At 53.6% G+C, this 19,693-nt stretch overlaps 1 protein-coding gene across 1 annotated transcript; it reads right to left on the minus strand.

The window, feature by feature from the left end:
• Positions 1 to 246: 246 nt before the first annotated feature.
• Positions 247 to 19,456, minus strand: SUPT16H (SPT16 homolog, facilitates chromatin remodeling subunit). Its single transcript, XM_065044326.1, has 26 exons — positions 19,181 to 19,456; positions 18,118 to 18,210; positions 16,945 to 17,115; positions 16,355 to 16,507; positions 16,134 to 16,280; positions 15,903 to 16,054; positions 14,687 to 14,859; positions 13,647 to 13,737; positions 13,494 to 13,567; positions 12,549 to 12,661; positions 11,833 to 11,898; positions 11,638 to 11,733; positions 10,961 to 11,076; positions 10,722 to 10,875; positions 9,974 to 10,101; positions 9,038 to 9,173; positions 8,818 to 8,944; positions 7,539 to 7,657; positions 7,331 to 7,456; positions 6,094 to 6,206; positions 5,060 to 5,135; positions 3,753 to 3,922; positions 2,378 to 2,507; positions 1,382 to 1,511; positions 709 to 786; positions 247 to 579 (listed from the first exon to the last, which is right to left on the minus strand). Exons 1-26 carry the CDS (start codon positions 19,244 to 19,246, stop codon positions 467 to 469), a joined length of 3,111 nt encoding a protein of 1,036 aa, XP_064900398.1. The 5' UTR covers positions 19,247 to 19,456; the 3' UTR covers positions 247 to 466.
• Between the last annotated feature and the right edge of the window lie 237 nt (positions 19,457 to 19,693).

Raw genomic sequence — 19,693 nt, forward strand, 5'->3', positions numbered from 1 at the left:
GGAGGGGAGAGGGGAGGCGCGGCCGCGCAGGCCCCGCCCCGCCGCCGCTTTAGCCGCGCGGATTGGCTGGCGGGAGGGCGGGGCTTGGCGGAGATTGGCTGCGGCGCTGTCAATCATCGGCGGCGGGGAGGGAAGCGGGGGGCGGTTAATGGCGGAGCCGCGGGTCCCAGGTTGAGCCCGATCTAAACGGGTTTAGTCAATTTTTGGGGGGAATTCGTGGCAATTCGGGGGCGAAAAAAGCTCACATTTTAGTTAGAAAACCTTAAAAAAACGACATTTTATTTATTGGAAAAAAAAAACACCGGCTACAGAACGGGGGGGGGGGGGGGCCGGAAAGGAGGGGGGACCCCAAAAACGAGGGATCCGCCCCAAAAAGAGGGGGAAAAGCCCCGAAAACGCCGATAAATAGAGAAAAAAAATAACAAAAACAACAAAAAAACGACGAAAAATGGGGGGTGGGAGGGTTCTACTTCCTCTTCTTTTTGGCGGGAAGCGGGTGGCGCCCCCGGGGGGGCGGGGCTTTGCGCTTGCGGCTCCGCCCACGCTCCTCCTCCTCCTCGTATTGGCTCTCGCGGTCGGCTGTGGGCGGGGCGAGGAGGTCACGAGATTGCACGGTGTGTGTGTGGGGGGGGGGTCCCCTCGTTTTAGGGGGACCCCAAAAGGTCGTGGGGGGGTCAGGGCGACTTTGACCTTGACCTTTGACCCCACCTTTGCGCGCCTCTTCCTCCAGTTCGTCCCAGTCCTTCCCGCTCTCCTCCTCGCTGCCCAGGGACTCCTTGGAGTACTCTGCAACGTATAGGGGGCACTATGGGGCTCTATGGTCCCTGTGCGCCACTCTAGGCGTCACTCTATGGTCCCCATTGGGCTCTATTGGCACCTACAGACTCCCCAGGGTCCTAAAACCCACCCCCCTCTATGGTCTCTGTGGGTCCCTATGGGTCCCCATTGCTCTCTACGGACTCCCCAGGGTCCTAAAACCCTCCCTCTCTATGGTCTCTGTGGGTCCCTATGGGGCTCTATGGGTTCCTATGGGTCCCCATTGCTCTCTACGGACTCCCCAGGGTCCTAAAACCCTCCCTCTCTATGGTCTCTGTGGGTCCCTATGGGTCCCCATTGGTCTCTATGGACTCCCCAGGGTCCTAAAACCCACCCCCTCTATGGGGCTCTATGGGTCCCTATGGGTCCCCATTGGTCTCTATGGACTCCCCAGGGTCCTAAAACCCTCCCCCTCTATGGTCCCTATGGGTCCCCATGGTGTCTCTGATCTCCCCAGGGTTCTGCTGGGACCCCACGGGGCTGCGGTGGGTCTGGTGGCCCCACAGGGCGCCGTGGTGGCCCCACAGGGATCCAGTGGCCCCCCGGTGGCCCCCCGGGGCCGTACCCGACTCCTCGGCCTCGGAGGAATAGTCCTCGTCGCTGTCGTCCTCCTCCTCCTCGTAATCCTCCTCCGACGGGTTGAACGTCTCGTCCTCCATCTCCGACTCCGAATCCGCCACCTCGGCGTCGCTGCCCTGGGGACGGCGGGGACAACGGGGACGGCGTGGGGACACCGAGACGAGGGGACAACACGGGGGAGCCCAACGTGGGGACACCGAGACGAGGGGACAACACGGGGGAGCCCAACGTGGGGACACCGAGACGAGGGGACAACACGGGGGAGCCCAACGTGGGGACACCGAGACGAGGGGACAACACGGGGGAGCCCAACGTGGGGACACCGAGACGAGGGGACAACACGGGGGAGCCCAAGGTGGGGACACCAAGACGTGGGGACACCAAGACATGGGGGAGCTCAAGGTGGGGACACCAGGATGAGGGGACACCAAGACATGGGGACACCAAGACATGGGGACATCAAGACATGGGGGAGCTCAAGGTGGGGACACCAGGACGAGGGGACAACAGGGAGAAGCTGGGGAAGGGATGTCAAGTGTGGGGACAACCCAACGTGGGGACAACATGGGGTTGGGGACAATGGGGAGAAGCTCAGGGTGGGGACACCAAGATGAGGGGACACCATGGGCTGGGGATACCAAGGGGTGGGGACACCAAGGGGTGGGGACACCAAGGGGTGGGGACACCAAGGGGTGGGGACACCAAGGGGTGGGGACACCAAGACATGGGGGAGCTCAAGGTGGGGACACCAAGACATGGGGGAGCTCAAGGTGGGGACACCAAGACATGGGGGAGCTCAAGGTGGGGACACCAAGGGGTGGGGACACCATGGGGTGGGGACACCAAGGGGTGGGGACACCAAGGGGTGGGGACACCATGGGGTGGGGACACCATGGGGTGGGGACACCAAGGGGTGGGGACACCAAGGGGTGGGGACACCAAGGGCTGGGGACACCAAGGGGTGGGGACAGGGTGTCCGCACCTCCCCCTCGGGCTCCAGGAAGCTCCACCCGCCCTGCTCGAAAAAGCCCTCGGGGTCGTCCACGATGGTCTTCATGATCTTGGTCCAGTTGAGCGACTGCACGCCCTCCGTGTACTTGAGGTCGCAGGAGCTGCGGGGACACGCCGGACACGGCCCAAAATCGCCGGAATCCGCCTCAAAATACCGCGGGGAAACGCCCCCAAAAGTGGTCAAAACGCAACTCGAAATTTCGTGAGGAAAACACCTCAAAACGGTCAAAATCCAGCGCGAAATTTTGTGAGGAAAAACCCTTAAAATGGTCAAAATCCAGCGCGAAATTTTGTGAGGAAAACACCTCAAAATGGTCAAAATCCAGCACGAAATTTTGTGAGAAAAAACCCTTAAAATGTTCCAAATCCACCTCTAAATTTTGTGAGGAAAACAGCTCAAAATGGTCAAAATCCAGCACGAAATTTTGTGAGGAAAAAAACCTCAAAATGGTCAAAATCCAGCAGGAAATTTTGTGAGGAAACACCTCAAATTGTTCCTAATCCAGCGCGAAATTTTGTGAGGAAAACACCTCAAAATGGTCAAAATCCAGCGCGAAATTTTGTGAGGAAACACCTCAAATTGTTCCTAATCCACCGTGAAATTTTGTGAGGAAAACACCTCAAAATGGTCAAAATCTACCGCAAAATTTTGTGAGGAAAACAGCTCAAAATGTTCCAAATCCATCTCGAAATTTTGTGAGGAAAACACCTCAAAATGGTCAAAATCTACCGCGAAATTTTGTGAGGAAAACACCTCAAAATTTCTGAAATTTACCTCAAAATTACGTGAACAAAACACCTCAGAATGCTCAAAATCCACCTCGAAATTTCGTGAGGAAAACACCTCAAAATGTCTGAAATCTGCCTCAAAAATTACGTGAGGAAAACCCCTGAAAATTCTCAAATTCCACCTCAAAATTTCATGAGGAAAACCCCTTAAAATTTACAAAATCCACCTCAAAATTTTGTGAGGAAAACCCCTCAGAATTTCTGAAATTCACCTCAAAAATCTCCTGAAGAAAACCCCTTAAAACTCTCAAATTCCACCTCAAAATTTCACGAGGAAAACCCCTCAGAATTTCTGAAATTTACCCCAAAATTTCACGAGCAAAACCCCTTCAAATTTACAAAATCCGCCTCGAAATTCCGCGAGGAAAACGCCTCCAAATCATCTTGAAGTTCCGTGAGGAAAACCCCGCGAAACTTCCAAAAAGCCGCCTCCAAATTCCACCGAAAACCCTTCAAAATTGGCCGATTCCCGCCAAATTTCCAAACCGCGCCCGGAAATGTTCCCATTTTGGAATTTGGCCCCAAATCCGCCCCAAACGGGCCCCGAACGGGCGTACTTGAGCCACTCCTTGATGGGGTCGAGCGAGGCGACGGGGATGGCGTTGATCATGGTGACCTTCTTGGCGTAGTCCTTGTAGACCACCACCATGTCGAAGTTCTTGAGGTGGAACTGGACGCGCTCGAAGTGGATCAGCTCCACCTCGTCCAGCGTCACCACGAACGGCGGCTGCGGGGGGACGCGCGTCACCACGGGGTTGGGGGGAGCTTTGGGGTCACCATGGGTTGGGGGGGGAGCTCTGGTGGTGGAGGAACCGCCAACCTCTTGAGGAACCTCTGGAGTTACTGAGGAACCTTCAAGCTCATGAGGAACCTCCAACGTGTTGAGGAACCTCCAACGCGTTGAGGAACCTCCAACGTGTTGAGGAACCTCCAACGCGTTGAGGAACCTCCAACGCGTTGAGGAACCTCCAACGCGTTGAGGAACCTCCAACGCGTTGAGGAGCCTCCAAGGCGTTGAGGAGCCTCCAACGCGTTGAGGAGCCTCCAACGCGTTGAGGAGCCTCCAACGCGTTGAGGAGCCTCCAACGCGTTGAGGAGCCTCCAACGCGTTGAGGAACCTCCAAGTTGTTGAGGAGCCTCCAACGCGTTGAGGAACCTCCAACGCGTTGAGGAACCTCCAACGCGTTGAGGAACCTCCAAGTTGTTGAGGAACCTCCAAGTTGTTGAGGAACCTCCAACGCGTTGAGGAACCTCCAACGTGTTGAGGAGCCTCCAACGCGTTGAGGAACCTCCAACGCGTTGAGGAACCTCCAACGCGTTGAGGAACCTCCTGAGTTATTGAGGAACCTCCTGAGTTATTGAGGAACCTTCAACATGTTGAGAAATCTCATGAGCTGTTGAGGAACCTCTGGAGTTATTGGGGAACCTTCAACATGTTGAGAAACCTCATGAGCTGTTGAGGAACCTCTGGAGTTATTGGGGAACCTTCAACATGTTGAGAAACCTCATGAGCTGTTGAGGAACCTCTGGAGTTATTGGGGAACCTTCAACATGTTGAAGAACCTCTTGAGCTGTTGAGGATCCTACAATATCTTCAGGAACCTCTTGAGTTGTTGAGGAACCTTCAACATGTCAAGGAACCTCTTGACTATTGAGGAACCTCTTGACTATTGAGGAACCTTCAACATGTTGAGGAACCTCTGGAGTTATTGAGGAACCTCTGGAGTTATTGAGGAACCTTCAACATGTTGAGGAACCTCTTGACATTTGTTGGAACCTCCAAGTCGTGGTGACTCCCCAAAAGTCATGGTGACCCCCCAAAGGTCACGGTGACCCCCCAAAGGTCACGGTGACCCCGACTCACCCACTCGGTGCAGTTGACCAAGGCGCTGCTGGTGGGTTGGAGGAGGCAGGTGCTGCGATACGGGGCCCCATTGAACCTGCCCCACAGAACCTGCTGTTAGACCAGCAAAACCAGCAGGAGACCCCAAAGAACCAGCAGGAGACCCCAAGGAACCACCAGGTGACCCCAAGGAACCACCAGGTGACCCCAAGGAACCACCAGGTGACCCCAAAGAACCACCTGGAGAACCCCAAGGAACCACCTGGAGAACCCAAAGAACCACCTGGAGAACCCCAAAGAACCACCTGGAGAACCCCAAAGAACCACCCGGAGAACCCAAAGAACCACCTGGAGAACACAAAGAACCACCTGGAGAACCCAAAAGAACCACCCGGAGAACCCCAAAGAACCACCTCGAGAACCCAAAGAACCACCATGAGAACCCCAAAAACCACCTGGAGAACCCCAAGGAACCACCTGGAGACCCCAAAGAACCACCTGGAGACCCCAAAGAACCACCTGAAGAACCCCAAAGAACCACCTGGAGAACCCAAAAGAACCACCTGGAGAACCCCAAAGAACCACCTGGAGAACCCCAAAGAACCACCCGGAGAACCCCAAAGAACCACCTGGAGAACCCCAAAGAACCACCTGGAGAACCCCAAAGAACCACCTGGAGAACCCAAAGAACCACCTGGAGAACCCAAAGAACCACCTGGAGAACCCCAAAGAACCACCTGGAGAACCCAAAGAACCACCTGGAGAACCCAAAGAACCACCCGGAGAACCCCAAAGAACCACCCGGAGAACCCCAAGGAACCACCTGGAGAACCCCAAAGAACCACCCGGAGAACCCAAAGAACCACCTGGAGAACACAAAGAACCACCTGGAGAACCCAAAAGAACCACCCAGAGAACCCCAAAGAACCACCTGGAGAACCCAAAGAACCACCTGGAGAACCCCAAAGAACCACCTGGAGAACCCAAAGAACCATCTGGAGAACCCAAAAGACCACCAGGAGACCCCAAAATGCAGGTGGAAGGTGCGGACTCACCCCAGCTCCCGGAACGGCACCTCGAACTCCAGCTCCTCCTTGGTCAGGGCCTCCACCTTCTCGATGAAGTTCTTGAAGGCCGTCTTGAGCTTGTGCCGCATCTCCCGCTCCATCTGGGGATGAGACGACCCCAAAACGGGCTCAGACGACCCAGAAATGGGGTCGGACGACCCAAAATTGGGTCAACCAACCCCCAAAAATGGGGTCAACCCCAAAATGGGTCAACTGCCCAAAAATCAACGTCAACCGACCAAAAAATGAGACCAATCAACCTAAAACTGGGTCGACTGGCCCCACAATGGGTCAACCAACCCAAAAACGGGTCAACCAACCCAAAATCAAGACCAACTAACCTGGAATTGGGTCAACCAACCCAAAAATGGGTCAACCAGCCCCACAATCAAGGTCAACCAACCCAAAACCAAGACCAACTAACCTAAAATTGGGTCAACAGACCCAAAACAAGTTGACAGACCCAAAAATGGGTCAATGACCCCAAAGACAAGACCAAGCGACCCAACGGGGGGTCAATGGGCCCAATTGGGGGTCAACCCGCCCAATGGGGGGTCAATGGACCCAATGGGGGGTCAACCTGCCCAATGGGGGGTCAATGGACCCAATGGGGGGTCAACTGGCCCAATGGGGGGTCAATGGGCCCAACGAGGGGTCAATGGGCCCAACGGGTGGTCAACCCGCCCAACTAGGGGGTCAATGGACCCAACGAGGGGTCAATGGAGCCAATGGGGGGTCAACCCCCCAACGAGGGGTCAATGGACCCAAGGAGGGGTCAACCCGCCCAACGAGGGGGGTCAACCCGCCCAACGAGGGGGGTCAACCCGCCCAACGAGGGGGGTCAATGGACCCAATGAGGGGTCAACCCGCCCAACGAGGGGTCAATGGACCCAACGAGGGGTCAATGGACCCAACGAGGGGTCAACCCGCCCAACGAGGGGTCAATGGACCCAATGGGGGGTCAGACCGCCAAACGAGGGATCAATGGACCCAATGGGGGGTCAGACCGCCCAATGGGGGGTCAATGGACCCACTGGGGGATCAACCCGCCTAACGAGGGGTCAACCCGCCCAACGAGGGGTCAACCCGCCCAACGAGGGGTCAACCCGCCCAATGAGGGGTCAACCCATCCAACGAGGGGCCAACGGACCCAAAAATGAGTGAAATGAGCCCAAAAGTGCCCCGGGCAGGCCGGTGGTGGCATCTCGGGGTGCCGGGGCCGCACCTGCTCGGCGTAGAGGTCGTCGCGGTCGTGCATGTGCTGGTGCTTGCCCAGGTCGGTGGTGATCTCGCCCACCTCGGTGTAGAACTGCACGTCCGTGTGGCGCTTCTTGCCGAACATGATGGCGTTCTGGGGCGAGAAACGGCGGAAATGGGGCTGGGGGAGCGCGGGGGGCGGCCGGCGGGGGGCGGGGAACCGGGCCGGGGGAGACCTTGAGGTGGAAGTGCAGCACGATGATCATCTCGCCGTCGCAGGGCTGGAAGACGGCGTGCTTGATGTTGTTGTACAGGATGTCCACCTTGTCGCCGCGCACCGACGTGAAGCGGAAACCTGGGGGGCAACGGGGAGGACCATGGGGAGAGCCCAAAAAACAACAAGGAGACCCCAAAGAACCACCACGAACCTCCAAAAACCAACAAGGAGGGGCCAAGAAACCACCAAGAAGCTCCAAAAACCAACAAGGAAGCACCAAGAAACCACCAAGAAGCTCCAAGAAACAACAAGGAGACCTCATAAACCAACAAGGAGACCCCATAAAACCACCAAGAACCTCCAAAAAACAACAAGAAGACCCCAAAATCCAACAAGGAGACCCCATAAAACCACCAAGAACCTCCAAAAAAAAACAAGAAGACCCCAAAATCCAACAAGGAGACCCCATAAAACCGCCAAGAACCTCCAGAAAACAACAAGGAGACCCCATAAAACCACCAAGAACCTCCAAAAAACAACAAGGAGACCCCAAGAAACAACAAAGAGAGCCCAAGGAACCACCAAGAACCTCCAGAAAACAACAAGGAGACCCCGAGGAACCACCAAGAACCTCCAAAAACCAACAAGGAGACCCCAAAAAACCACCAAGAACCTCCAAAAAACAACAAGGAGACCCCAAAAAACCACCAAGAACCTCCAGAAAACAACAAGGAGACCCCAAAAGCCAACAAGGAGGCCCCATAAAACCACCAAGAACCTCCAAAAAACAACAAGGAGACCCCAAAAAACCACCAAGAACCTCCAGAAAACAACAAGGAGACCCCATAAAACCACCAAGAACCTCCAGGAAACAACAAGGAGACCCCAAGGAACCACCAAGAACCTTCAAAAACCAACAAGGAGACCCGAAAAACCACCAAGAACCTCCAAAAAGCAACAAGGAGACCCAAAAAACAACAAAGAGACCCCAAAAAACAACATGAGAAGACCCCAACAATACCATCAGGAGGCCCCAAAAAACCACCAGGAGACCCCAAAACTACATGAAGAACCTCCAAAGAGACACGAGGAGACCCCAAAAAGCCCCCGAGAACCCAAAAAAACCACGAGGAGGCCTCAAAGAACCATCAAGAGACCCCAAAACCACGTGGAGAACCTCCAAAGAGACACGAGGAAGCCCCAAGGGACCACCAGGAGACCCCAAAAAACCATAAGAACCCCCAAATCCAGGTCCCCGGGCCACCGGGAGGCTTGTGTTGGCCAGCGCAGCCCCGTACCATTGACGTGGGCCTCCAGCGAGCCCTGCATCCTCTTCTGGGCGATGTTGGGCCGGATGTAGAGGTCCTTCAGCTTGGGGTTGCTGCGGTTGAGGTTGATGACCAAGGAATCCTGCTTGACGATGCCCTGGGGGAGCGAAACGAGCGTCTCGTGATGCTCCTCAACCTTTCGGGGGGTGGAGGAGACGCCATGAAACGTCTCGCGGGGGGTTGTCCTCACCTCCTTCTCCTTCTCCTCGGCCTCGCGCGTCTTGTAGCGCTTCTGGACCTCCTTGATGATGCGGAAGGCGTTCTGGAGGTTGACGGCCGGGACCGTCTGCTCGCCCGGCGTCTTCATGTTGGACGCCCGGTAGGTTCTACGGTGGGGGCGGTGATGGGTGGGGGGACCCCAGAACCCAACGGGACCCAACTAAACCCAACGGAACCCAACAGGAGCCAATGGGACCCAACGGGACAGAAGAAAACCCAACGGGAGCCAATGGGAGCCAATGGGAGCCAACGGGAGCCAATGAGACCCAATGGAACCCAACGGGAGCCGAGAAAACCCAACAGGAGCCAATGGGAGCCAATGGAACCCAACGGGACCCAAGAGGACCCAACGGGAGCCAATGGAACCCAACAGGAGCCAATGGGACTCAACAGGAGCCAATGGGACCCAAGAAAACCCAACGGGAGCCAATGAGACCCAATGGAACCCAACGAGACCCAAGAAAACCCAACAGGAGCCAACGGGACTCAACGGGAGCCAACGGGACCCAACGGGAGCCAATGGAACCCAACAGGAGCCAATGGAACCCAACAGGAGCCAATGGGACCCAACAGGAGCCAATGGGACCCAACAGGAGCCAATGGGACCCAAGAAAACCCAACGGGAGCCAATGAGACCCAATGGAACCCAACGAGACCCAAGAAAACCCAACAGGAGCCAACGGGACCCAACGGGAGCCAATGGGACCCAAGAAAACCCAATGGGACCCAAGGGGACCCCATTGGACCCAACGGATCCCAATGGGACCCAAGAAAACCCAACAGGAGCCAAGAAAACCCAACAGGACCCAACAGGACCCAACGAGACCCAATGGGACCCAATGGGACCCAAGAAGACCCAACAAGACCCAAGGGGAGCCAAGGGGAGCCAAGATGGCGGCTGGCTCACATCTCCTTGACGAAGGTGGCCTCGGGGTTGGGGAAGATGTTGCCCTCGTTGCGGCCCAGGGCGCTGCCCGGGCAGTAGAAGTTGATGCGGAGGTAGGTGTAGTCGCCTTCCACCGACATGCTGATGTTCTGCGGGGGGGACGCCAAAAACAGCGTTTCAGCCCCAAAAACACCTCAGGTGGGACCTCAAAACCACCTCGGGTTCAAGGTGGGACCCCAAAATTACCTCAGGTTGAAGGTGGGAGCTCAAAACCACCTTGAATTGGGGATTGAGCTCCAAAATTACCTCAGGTGGAAGGTGGGACCTCAAAATTACCTCAGGTTGAAGGTGGGACCCCAAAACCACCTTGAATTGGGGATTGAGCCCCAAAATTACCTCAGGTGGAAGGTGGGACACCAAAACCGCCTTGAATTGGGGATTGAGCCCCAAAATTACCTCAGGTTGAAGGTGGGACCCCAAAACCACCTTGAATTGGGGATTGACCCCCAAAATTACCTCAGGTTGAAGGTGGGACCCCAAAACCACCTTGAATTGGAGATTGAGCCCCAAAATTACCTCAGGTTGAAGGTGGGACCCCAAAACCACCTACTTTTGCCCTTTTCTGTGAGTTTCTGAGCCGTTTTGGAGGTTTTTTGAGGTATTTTGGGGTTTCCAGGGGCCATTTTGGGGTTTCCAGGGGCCATTTTGGGGCTTTTTGGGGTCGTTTTGGGGCTTTTTGGGGCCGTTTTGGGGCTTTTTGGGGCCGTACCTTGATGGTGGCGATGTGGAAGGGGGTGGCGATGCCGAAGACGGGCATGATGACGGTCTCGTACTTCTTATCGATGTAGATCTTCATCTCCCTGATGTGCGGCTCCTTGGGCATCAACGCCGGGTTCTTATAGGAGATGTTGGACTTGCGGGCCCTACGGGGCGAGAAAACACCTCAAGCCCCCCAAAAACACCCAAAACGGCGATTTTTTACCTCAGAAAAGGTGGTTTCGGGGTTACTTCTGGATCTGCTGCTCGCCCTTCTGCTCGGTCAAGCGCCGCCGCGCTTCCTCGTTGAGTTGCGTGGCCAACTCCTTCTGGTGCGCTCGGCGCTTCTCCTCGGCCGTCAGCTCGTTCTGGTGCCAAATAACCCCAAAAACGCTTGAATTCGCCCCAAAAACGCTTCGTTTCACCCCCGAAACGCTCAAATCGGGCGAAAAACGCTCAAATTCGGCCCAAAACGCCCCCAAAACGCCCCAAAAACGCCTGAGTTACAAGGTAAGAAAGGCGCCCGCGGCCCTGGAGATCTGGCCCGTAGCTCCTCACAAAACGCCCCAAAATTGGCCAAAATGCACATTTTCGCCCCAAAAACCCCATTTTGGGCATTTTGGGGTGTTGTCCGTACACTTAAGTGACAAAAAATTGTCCCCCAAACCCCAAAATCCACCAAAATCACTTCAAAATCCTCCCAAAACGCCCCCATAGCTCCTCCTAAAACGCCCCGAAATCCGCCCAAACTTGCCCAAAATGCACGGATTTCGCCCCAAAACGCCCGTTTCAGACGCTTTTGGGGCTCGTCTGCACACTCAACTGATAAATTGTTAAGTGTCCACAAAATCGCCCCCAAAATCCCTCCGTAACTCGTAAAACAGCCCAAAATTGCCCAAAATCCCCCGATTTCACCCCAAAACTCCCACCCGCGTGCGCTCGGTCAGAAGAGCCGCCCGGGAGCTGCGCCCCAGCAGATCTTCGGCCTCATCTTTATCCTCTTCCTCCTCCTCCTCGTCTTCGTTCTTGGGGAAAAAAACCACGTTTTGAGGTCAAAATGTCAAATTCGCACATTTTTCAAATTTCAAATTTCGGAATTCCAAATTTGGGCGGAATTTCGGTACCTTGAGGAAAATGCCGACGTTCTTGACCTTCTTCTTGACGGCCGTGAGGACGGTGGCCGGGCCGTCCTGAGGATTGAGCGGAATTTGGGGGGGGAAATTGAAATTTGGGGGAGAAAATTGAAATTTGGGGGGGAAAATTGAAATTTGAGGCGGGAAACTAAGAAGTGAGGCGGGAAATTTGGAATTTAAGGCGGGAAATTAAGAATTAGGGCGGGAAACTAAGAATTAGGGCAGGAAACTGAAATTTGAGGGGGGAAAACCGAAATTTGAGGGGGGAAAACCGAAATTTGAGGCGGGGAAACCCAAATTTGAGGCGGGGAAACCCAAATTTGGGGGGGGGAAATCCAAATTTGGGGGGGGGGAAATCCAAATTTGGGGGGGGGAAATTGAAATTGAGGAGGGGAAATTGAAATTGAGGGGGGGAAATTGAAATTTGAGGGGAGGAAACCAAAATTTGAGGGGGGGAAATTGAAATTTGAGTCAGGAAATTGAAATTTGAGGGGGGGAAATGGAAATTTAAGGGGGGAAATTGAAATTTGAGGCGGGAAACTGAAATTTGAGGGCGAGAAATTGAAATTTAGGGGGGGAAATTGAAATTTGAGCGGGAGAAATTGCAATTTTGAGGGGAAAATTGAAATTTGAGGGGAAAATTGAAATTTGAGGGGGGAAATAGAAATTTGAGGGGGGAAATCGAAATTTGGGGGGCGACGCGTCACCTCGTCCACCAGGACGGTGTCCCCGATGAAGATGGCGTACGTCTTCTCCTCCGGTTTCTTGCCGTCCTTGTTGGGGAGGTCGGAGAAGCCGACGTTGATGCTGAAAACCATCCCTGGGGGGACGCGGAAATTCGGGAGCAAATTGGGGAATTTGGGGGAAATTTGAGGAGGAAATTTGGTGAAGTCAGGGGTAAAATTTGGGGAGATTGGGGAGGAAATTTGGGGAGGAAATTTGGGGGATTTGGGACAAAATTTGGGGGATTTGGGACAAAATTTGAGAGATTTGGGACAAAATTTGAGAGATTTGGGACAAAATTTGAGAGATTTGGGACAAAATTTGAGAGATTTGGGACAAAATTTGTGAAGATTCAGGAGAAAATTGTGGGAAATTTGGGACAAAATTTCAGGAGGAAATTTGGGACAAAATTTTGGGAGATTCGGGAGGAAATTTGGGGCAAAATTTTGGGAGATTCGGGAGGAAATTTGGGGCAAAATTTTGGGAGATTCGGGAGGAAATTTGGGGCAAAACTTTGGGAGGTTTGTGAGGAAATTTGGGAGATTTGTGAGGAAATTATGGGAGATTGGGGACAAAATTTCAGGAGGAAATTTGGGACAAAATTTTGGGAGATTTGGGAGGAAATTTGGGGCAAAATTTTGGGAGATTCAGGAGGAAATTTGGGAGATTCAGGAGGAAATTTGGGAGATTCAGGAGGAAATTTGTGGTAAAATTTGGGGAGGTTGGGGAGAAAATTTGGGAGGAAGTTTTGGGGCTTTGGGGTGGAGAAAATGTTGGGGTAGCGCGACAAATTGTGGAGATTTGGGACAATTTGAGACCTTTGGGGAAAGAAACTGTGGTGGGAAAGGCCAATTTGGGGTGGAAAAGGCCGATTTTGAGGCGGAAAGGGCCAATTTGGGGTGGAAAAGGCCGATTTGGGGCTCCCTCACCCTTCTTGAGGCGCTGCTGGTTCTTGCTGTTGATGACCAAGGAGCCCTCGCGGAACTCGATGCCCATGGCGAAGCTGCGGAGAGCCCCAAAAACCGCCCTTCTCACCCCAAATTCCAGAGCGGCCCCGGAGCCCCAAAACTCGCCCTTCTCACCCCAAATTCTTGGTGATCTTGCTCAGCAGCTCCGGCTTCTGCTTCTTGACCAGCTCCATGACGGCCGCGTAGACGTCGCACAGCTTGGCGCCTGCGCCGCACGGGGGGGCGTTTCAGAATTGCGAAATTCCAAATTTCAACAGTTTTAAAATCTTGACATTTCAGAATTTTGAAATTCCAAATTTCAACAGTTTTAAAATCTTGAAATTTCAGAATTTTGAAATTCCAAATTCCAACACTTTGAAAATATTGAAATTTCAGAATTTTGAAATTCCAAATTTCAACAGTTTTAAAATCTTGAAATTTCAGAATTTTGAAATTCCAAGTATCAACATTTGAAAACTTGACATTTTAAAATTTTGAAAATTTAGATTTTATTATTTTGACATTTGAAGTCTTAGAATTTCTGAAATTTCAAAACCTCCAAATTTCAAAATTTAAAAACCTCCAAATTTCGAAACCTCCAAATTTCAAAATTTCGACATTTCAAAACCTCAAAACTTCAAAATTTTGAAACTCCAAAAGCTCAAAACTTCAAAATTTTGAAACTCCAAAAGCTCAAAACCTCAAAATTTTGAAACCTCAAAACCTCAAAATTTTGAAACCTCAAAACCTCAAAATTTTGAAACCTCAAAACCTCAAAATTTTGAAACCTCAAAACCTCAAAACCTCGAAATTTCGACATTTCAAAACCTCAAAACTTCAAAATTTTGACAATTCAAAACCTCAAAACTTCCAAACCTCAAGATTTCAAAATTTCTAAACCCCAAAACTTCAAAATTTTGTAATTTCAAAACCTCAAAACTTTGATATTTCAAAACTTTGACAACCTCAAAACTTCGAAACCTCAAAACCCCACAATTTCCAATCCTCCCTAATTTCAAACCCCATAATTTCAAACCTCCCTAATTTCAAACCTCCCTAATTTCAAACCTCCCTAATTTCAAACCTCCCTAATTTCAAACCCCATAATTTCAAACCTCCCTAATTTCAAACCTCCCTAATTTCAAACCTCCCTGATTTTGGGGTCCTGGGCTCACCGTGGCGCATCTCCTTGAGCATCTCGTCCTGGAGGTGCAGCAGGAAGCCGTAGTTGTCCTGCATGTCCTGCGGCGGATCCACCATCAGCGTCCGGACCAGGTTGGAGCAGTACGACTTGTAGCGGATGCCCATGGAGCAGGTGATGGCGCCAAAGTGCATGTGGCTCTTGTCGCTGCCGTTCGGGGAGGAAACGCGCGATTCGGGGGGAAAACGGGAATTTGGGGGGGAAAACGGGAATTTGGAGAGGTTTTTTTGGGGGGGAAATGTGAATTTTGGGGGTGGAAATGTAAAGTTTGGGGGGTGAAATGTGAATTTGGGGGGCTAAGTGACCCATTCCCACCGTTTGCTGAGGTAAAATTAGTCAATGTAATGATTTTATGAGGCAAAATCACCCATTCCCGCCATTTTACGAGGTAAAATTAGCCAATGTGGACGTTTTTTGAGGTAAAATTACTCAATATAACCATTCTATGAGGTAAAACCACCCATTCCCGCCATTTTATGAGGTAAACTCACCCACTGCCGCCATTTTATGAGGTAAAATTACTCAATGTGGATGTTTTTTGAGGTAAAATTACTCAATATAACTATTTTTATGAGGTAAGATCACCCACTATCACCATTTTATGAGGTAAACTCACCTACTATCACCCTTTTATGAGGTAAAATAACCCATTCTGGTCATTTTATGAGGTAAAATAACCCATTCTGGTCATTTTATGAGGTAAAATCACTCAATATGGCATTTTATGAGGTAAAATTACTGAAAATGGACGTTCTATGAGGTAAAAATCGCCCATTCCTGCCATTTTGAGGTAAAATCACCCATTCCCGCCGTTTTTTGAGGTAAAACTACTCAATATGGACGTTTTATGACGTAAAATCACCCATTCCCGCCGTTTTTTGAGGTAAAACTACTCAATATGGACGTTTTATGACGTAAAATCACCCATTCCCGCCATTTTGTGAGGTAAAATCACTCGATATGGACATTTTATGAGGTAAAATCACCCATTCCCGCCATTTTATGAGGTAAAATCACTCAATATGGCCGTTTTATGAGGTAAACTCGCCCATTCCTGCCCTTTCATGAGGCAAAACCGCCCAGCGCCGCCATTTTGGGGGAGCCCCCCGCGCGGCGGCGGCCATCTTGAACCGCCAAAAACCCCCCGAAAACCCCCCAAAATGCCCCAATTTCCGCCATTTCGGCCCCACCTGATGACGCTGAACTTGAGGTTGTAGTTGCCGCCGCTCTGGATGATGGGCGGGTAGCACATCTCCACGGCCGACGGGTCGGCGCCCGCCAGGTACTTCTTCTCCTCGATGGCCTTCTCCACCGCCTCGGCCAGCTTGCTGTGCCGCACTTTCTGCACCGCGACGCCGCCGTTACGCCAAAACCCCGCCTTTTCGCCCCAAAACCCCACCCAACGGGCGGCTCGCTCGCACCTCGTCGGCGTCCACGATCTCCATGACGCGCTCCTTGAAGAACTTGGTGAAGACCTCAGAGGTGATGGCGGCCGCCTTGCGCATCAGGTTGAGCTCGCCGTCCTCCTTGGCCGCCATGGTGTAGGCGACGGCCGCGCTGATGTCCACCTGCGGGGACGCCGTGGGGACAACGTCAGCGGCCCCGCGGCCACGCCCAAGATGGCGGCGGGAGCGGGGCGGACCTTCTCGAAGCCTTCTTTGTTGAGGCAGTCGTTCCAGCTCTTCATGAAGTCGCCGGGGAACTTGTCCTTGGAGAAGACGCCCAAGCGCTTCCCGCCCCGGCTGCTCCGCAGCGCCTCGATCATCTTCTCAAAGTTGGCCTTGTTGCTCTCGTTCTGGGGGGAAAACGCGGGGAATCGGGCAAAAGAAACGGGCGAGAGGCCACGGGTGCCGCCCACAGGCCCGACGAGCTCCCCGAAGGACACAGGGCCGTCCTGTAGACCCAACGTCCATCTTGTGGACCCAACGTCCAATCCCAAAGACCCAACGTCCAACCCCAAAGACCCAACGTCCAACCCCAAAGACCCAACGACCACCCAGAAGAACCCACGTCCATCTTGTAGACACAACGTCCATCTTGTGGACCCAACGTCCATCTTGTGGACCCAACGTCCATCTTGTGGACCCAACAACCACCCAGAAGAACCCACGTCCATCTTGTAGACCCAACGTCCATCTTGTAGACCCAATGTCCAACCCCAAAGACCCAACATCCAACCCCAAAGACCCAACGTCCATCTTACAGACCCATCGTCCCCCCCGCAGGTCCCACCTTCTCGCGGACGAGGAGGGTGATGGCGGGGACGCCGTTGGCGCCCTCGGTGCCCTTGGCCTGCGCCACCTGCTTGAGGAACTCGACCTTCTTCTTGCTGGCCATGAAGAGGATCTTCTCCTCGCAGAACACCATGATGGTGTCCGTCAGCTCGTACCCGAACAGCCACGTCTGCAAAACGGCCGTCGGGGGCCCGAAACGGGGGGGATTCCCTCAGAAATGCGGTGGGATTGGTTAAATGCCGTGGAATTACCTCAGAAATGTGGTGAGGTTGGTGAAATATGGCGGAACTCCCTCAAAAATGTGGAGGGAGCGGTGAAATGTGGCGGAATTGCCTCAGAAATATGGCGGGATTGGTTAAATATGGTGGAATTACCTCAAAACTGTGGTGGGACCAGCACAAAATGGCGGAATTACCTCAGAAATGTGGCGGGATTGGTTAAATGTGGTGGAATTGCCTCAGAAATGTGGCAGGATTGGTTAAATGTGGCGGAATTACCTCAGAAATGTGGCGGGATTGGTGAAATATGGTGGAATTACCTCAGAAATGTGGCGGGATTGGTTAAATATGGTGGAATTGCCTCAGAAATGTGGCGGGATTGGTTAAATGTGGTGGAATTGCCTCAGAAATGTGGCAGGATTGGTTAAATGTGGCGGAATTACCTCAGAAATGTGGCGGGATTGGTGAAATATGGTGGAATTACCTCAGAAATGTGGCGGGATTGGTTAAATATGGTGGAATTGCCTCAGAAATGTGGCGGGATTGGGGAAATATGGTGGAATTGCCTCAGAAATGTGGCGGGATTGGGGAAATATGGTGGAATTACCTCAGAAATGTGGCGGGAACAGCAAAAAAATGGGGGTAGGAGCCTCCAAAATGGCGGAATTGCCCCCAAAATGGTGAGGGGGTTGTAAATATGTCGGGAAATGCCACGAAGGTGGCGGGAATGATGAAAAAGGGGTGAAATCGCCTCAAAATGGTGGGGAGACCCCCCCCAAAAATGGCGGGAAAGCCAAAATGGGCAAGAAACGCCCCCAAAATGGCGGGAAACCGCCTCACGAAAATGGCGGGAAACGCCAAATGGGCAAGAAACACCCCAAAAAAGGCGGGAAACCCCCCAAAAAAGGCGGGAAACCCCCCAAAAAAAGGCGGGAAACCCCCCAAAAACGTACCTGGAGCGCGGTGGACTTGGCGTAGACGATCTCCTCGTCCACCCCCACGGCCACCACGATGGCGTCGACCCCCCCCAGCTCCTCCTCCCCTTTCTGGGGGGACACGGGGGGGTAAATCACACAGAATCGACACAAAATGCCCCAAAATCCCCCCCAAAATGCCCCAAAATCACCACCCATGATCAGCCCCAAAACCACCCAAAGAGCCCCCAAAATCACCCCACAAAAACAGCCCCAAATCAGCCCCAAATGAGCCCCAAACTACCCCCAAAACCACCCAAAAGTCCCCCAAAATCAGCCCCAAAAATCCCCCCCAAAACAGCCCCAAACTACCCCTCAAACCACCCAAAAATCCCCCCAAAATCAGCCCCAAATCCCCCCAAATCAGCCCCAAACTACCCCTCAAACCACCCAAAAATCCCCCCCAAATCAGACCCCAAATCCCCCATTTCCCACCACTAAATCCCCCCCAGAATCAGCCCCCAACCACCCAAAAATCCCCCCAAAATGAGCCCCTAAATCAGCCCCAAACTACCCCCAAAACTACCCCAAAATCCCCCCCAAATCAGACCCCAAATCCCCCATTCCCCACCCCCAAATGAGCCCCAAACTACCCCAAAATCAGCCCCAAACTATCCCCCAAGTCAGACCCCAAATCCCCCAAAATCAGCCCCAAAATCAGCCCCAAATTGACCCCCAAAACCACCCCAAAATCCCCCCAAATCAGACCCCAAATGCCCCCAAAAATGAGCCCCAAAATCCCCCCAAATCAGCCCCAAAAATCAGACCCAAAATGAGCCCCAAACTCCCCCTCAACCCCCCCAAATCAGCCCAAACCCCCTCAAAACGAGCCCTAAAACCCCCCCAAATCACCCCAAACCACCCAGACACCCCCAAATCCCCCCCACCCCCTCCCCCGCCCCTTTCCCCCCCCGCCCCTCCCCCTCCCCCCCACTTTCCGCCCCTCCCCCCCGCCTTGCGCCGTCAAACGGCCGCTCAGGCCCCTCCCCCCCCCCACTCCGGGCCCCCCCCGGCCCTGCAGGCCGCTTCCCGCGCCCCGCACCTGCCAGCTCCCGTAGAGCCGCCGCAGCCGCCGGTAATAGGCGTCGCGGTCCAGGGAAAGCGCCATCGGGGCAGCGAAGCGGCCGCGGGGCCCCGAACCGCCGCCGCCTCCTCCTCCTTCTGCTTCAGCCTCCCGCCCGGAAGTCCTTCCCCCCGCGCTTCCGCTTCCGGCGGCGCCCGCGTCACGTGGGTGAGGGGATGGGAGGGACCCGCGTTCACGTGATGGGGGAGGCCCACGTCACGTGGTACAGGCAGCGCGGAGAGGCGGTGCACGCGTCACGTGGTTGTGAGGGGGGTGAGGGGGGGGTGGAAGATCTGCGTCACGTGGTTGTGGGGGAGTGGGGGGGGGGTGGAAGACCCACGTCACGTGGTTGTGGGGGAGTGGGGGGGGGTGGAAGACCCGTGTCACGTGGTGATGGGGGAGTGTGGGGGGGGGAAGACCCGAGTCACGTGGTTGTGGGGGGGTGGGGGGTGGAAGCCCCGCATCACGTGGGTTAAAAGGGGCGGGGAAAGG

The sequence above is a fragment of the Columba livia genome, chromosome 36, assembly GCF_036013475.1.
Source record: "Columba livia isolate bColLiv1 breed racing homer chromosome 36, bColLiv1.pat.W.v2, whole genome shotgun sequence".
Lineage (NCBI taxonomy): Eukaryota > Metazoa > Chordata > Aves > Columbiformes > Columbidae > Columba > Columba livia.

Bases quoted from the DNA above. Each gene is read 5' to 3' on its own strand.
- SUPT16H (XM_065044326.1), bottom strand. From the start codon at position 19,246: ATGGCGCTTTCCCTGGACCGCGACGCCTATTACCGGCGGCTGCGGCGG. The intron at 11,899-12,548 runs GTGACGCGTCGC...CTCAATCCTCAG, and splicing joins ACACCGTCCTGGTGGACGAG to GACGGCCCGGCCACCGTCCT. The intron at 6,207-7,330 runs GTGCGGCCCCGG...TCTCATCCCCAG, and splicing joins ACGACCTCTACGCCGAGCAG to ATGGAGCGGGAGATGCGGCA.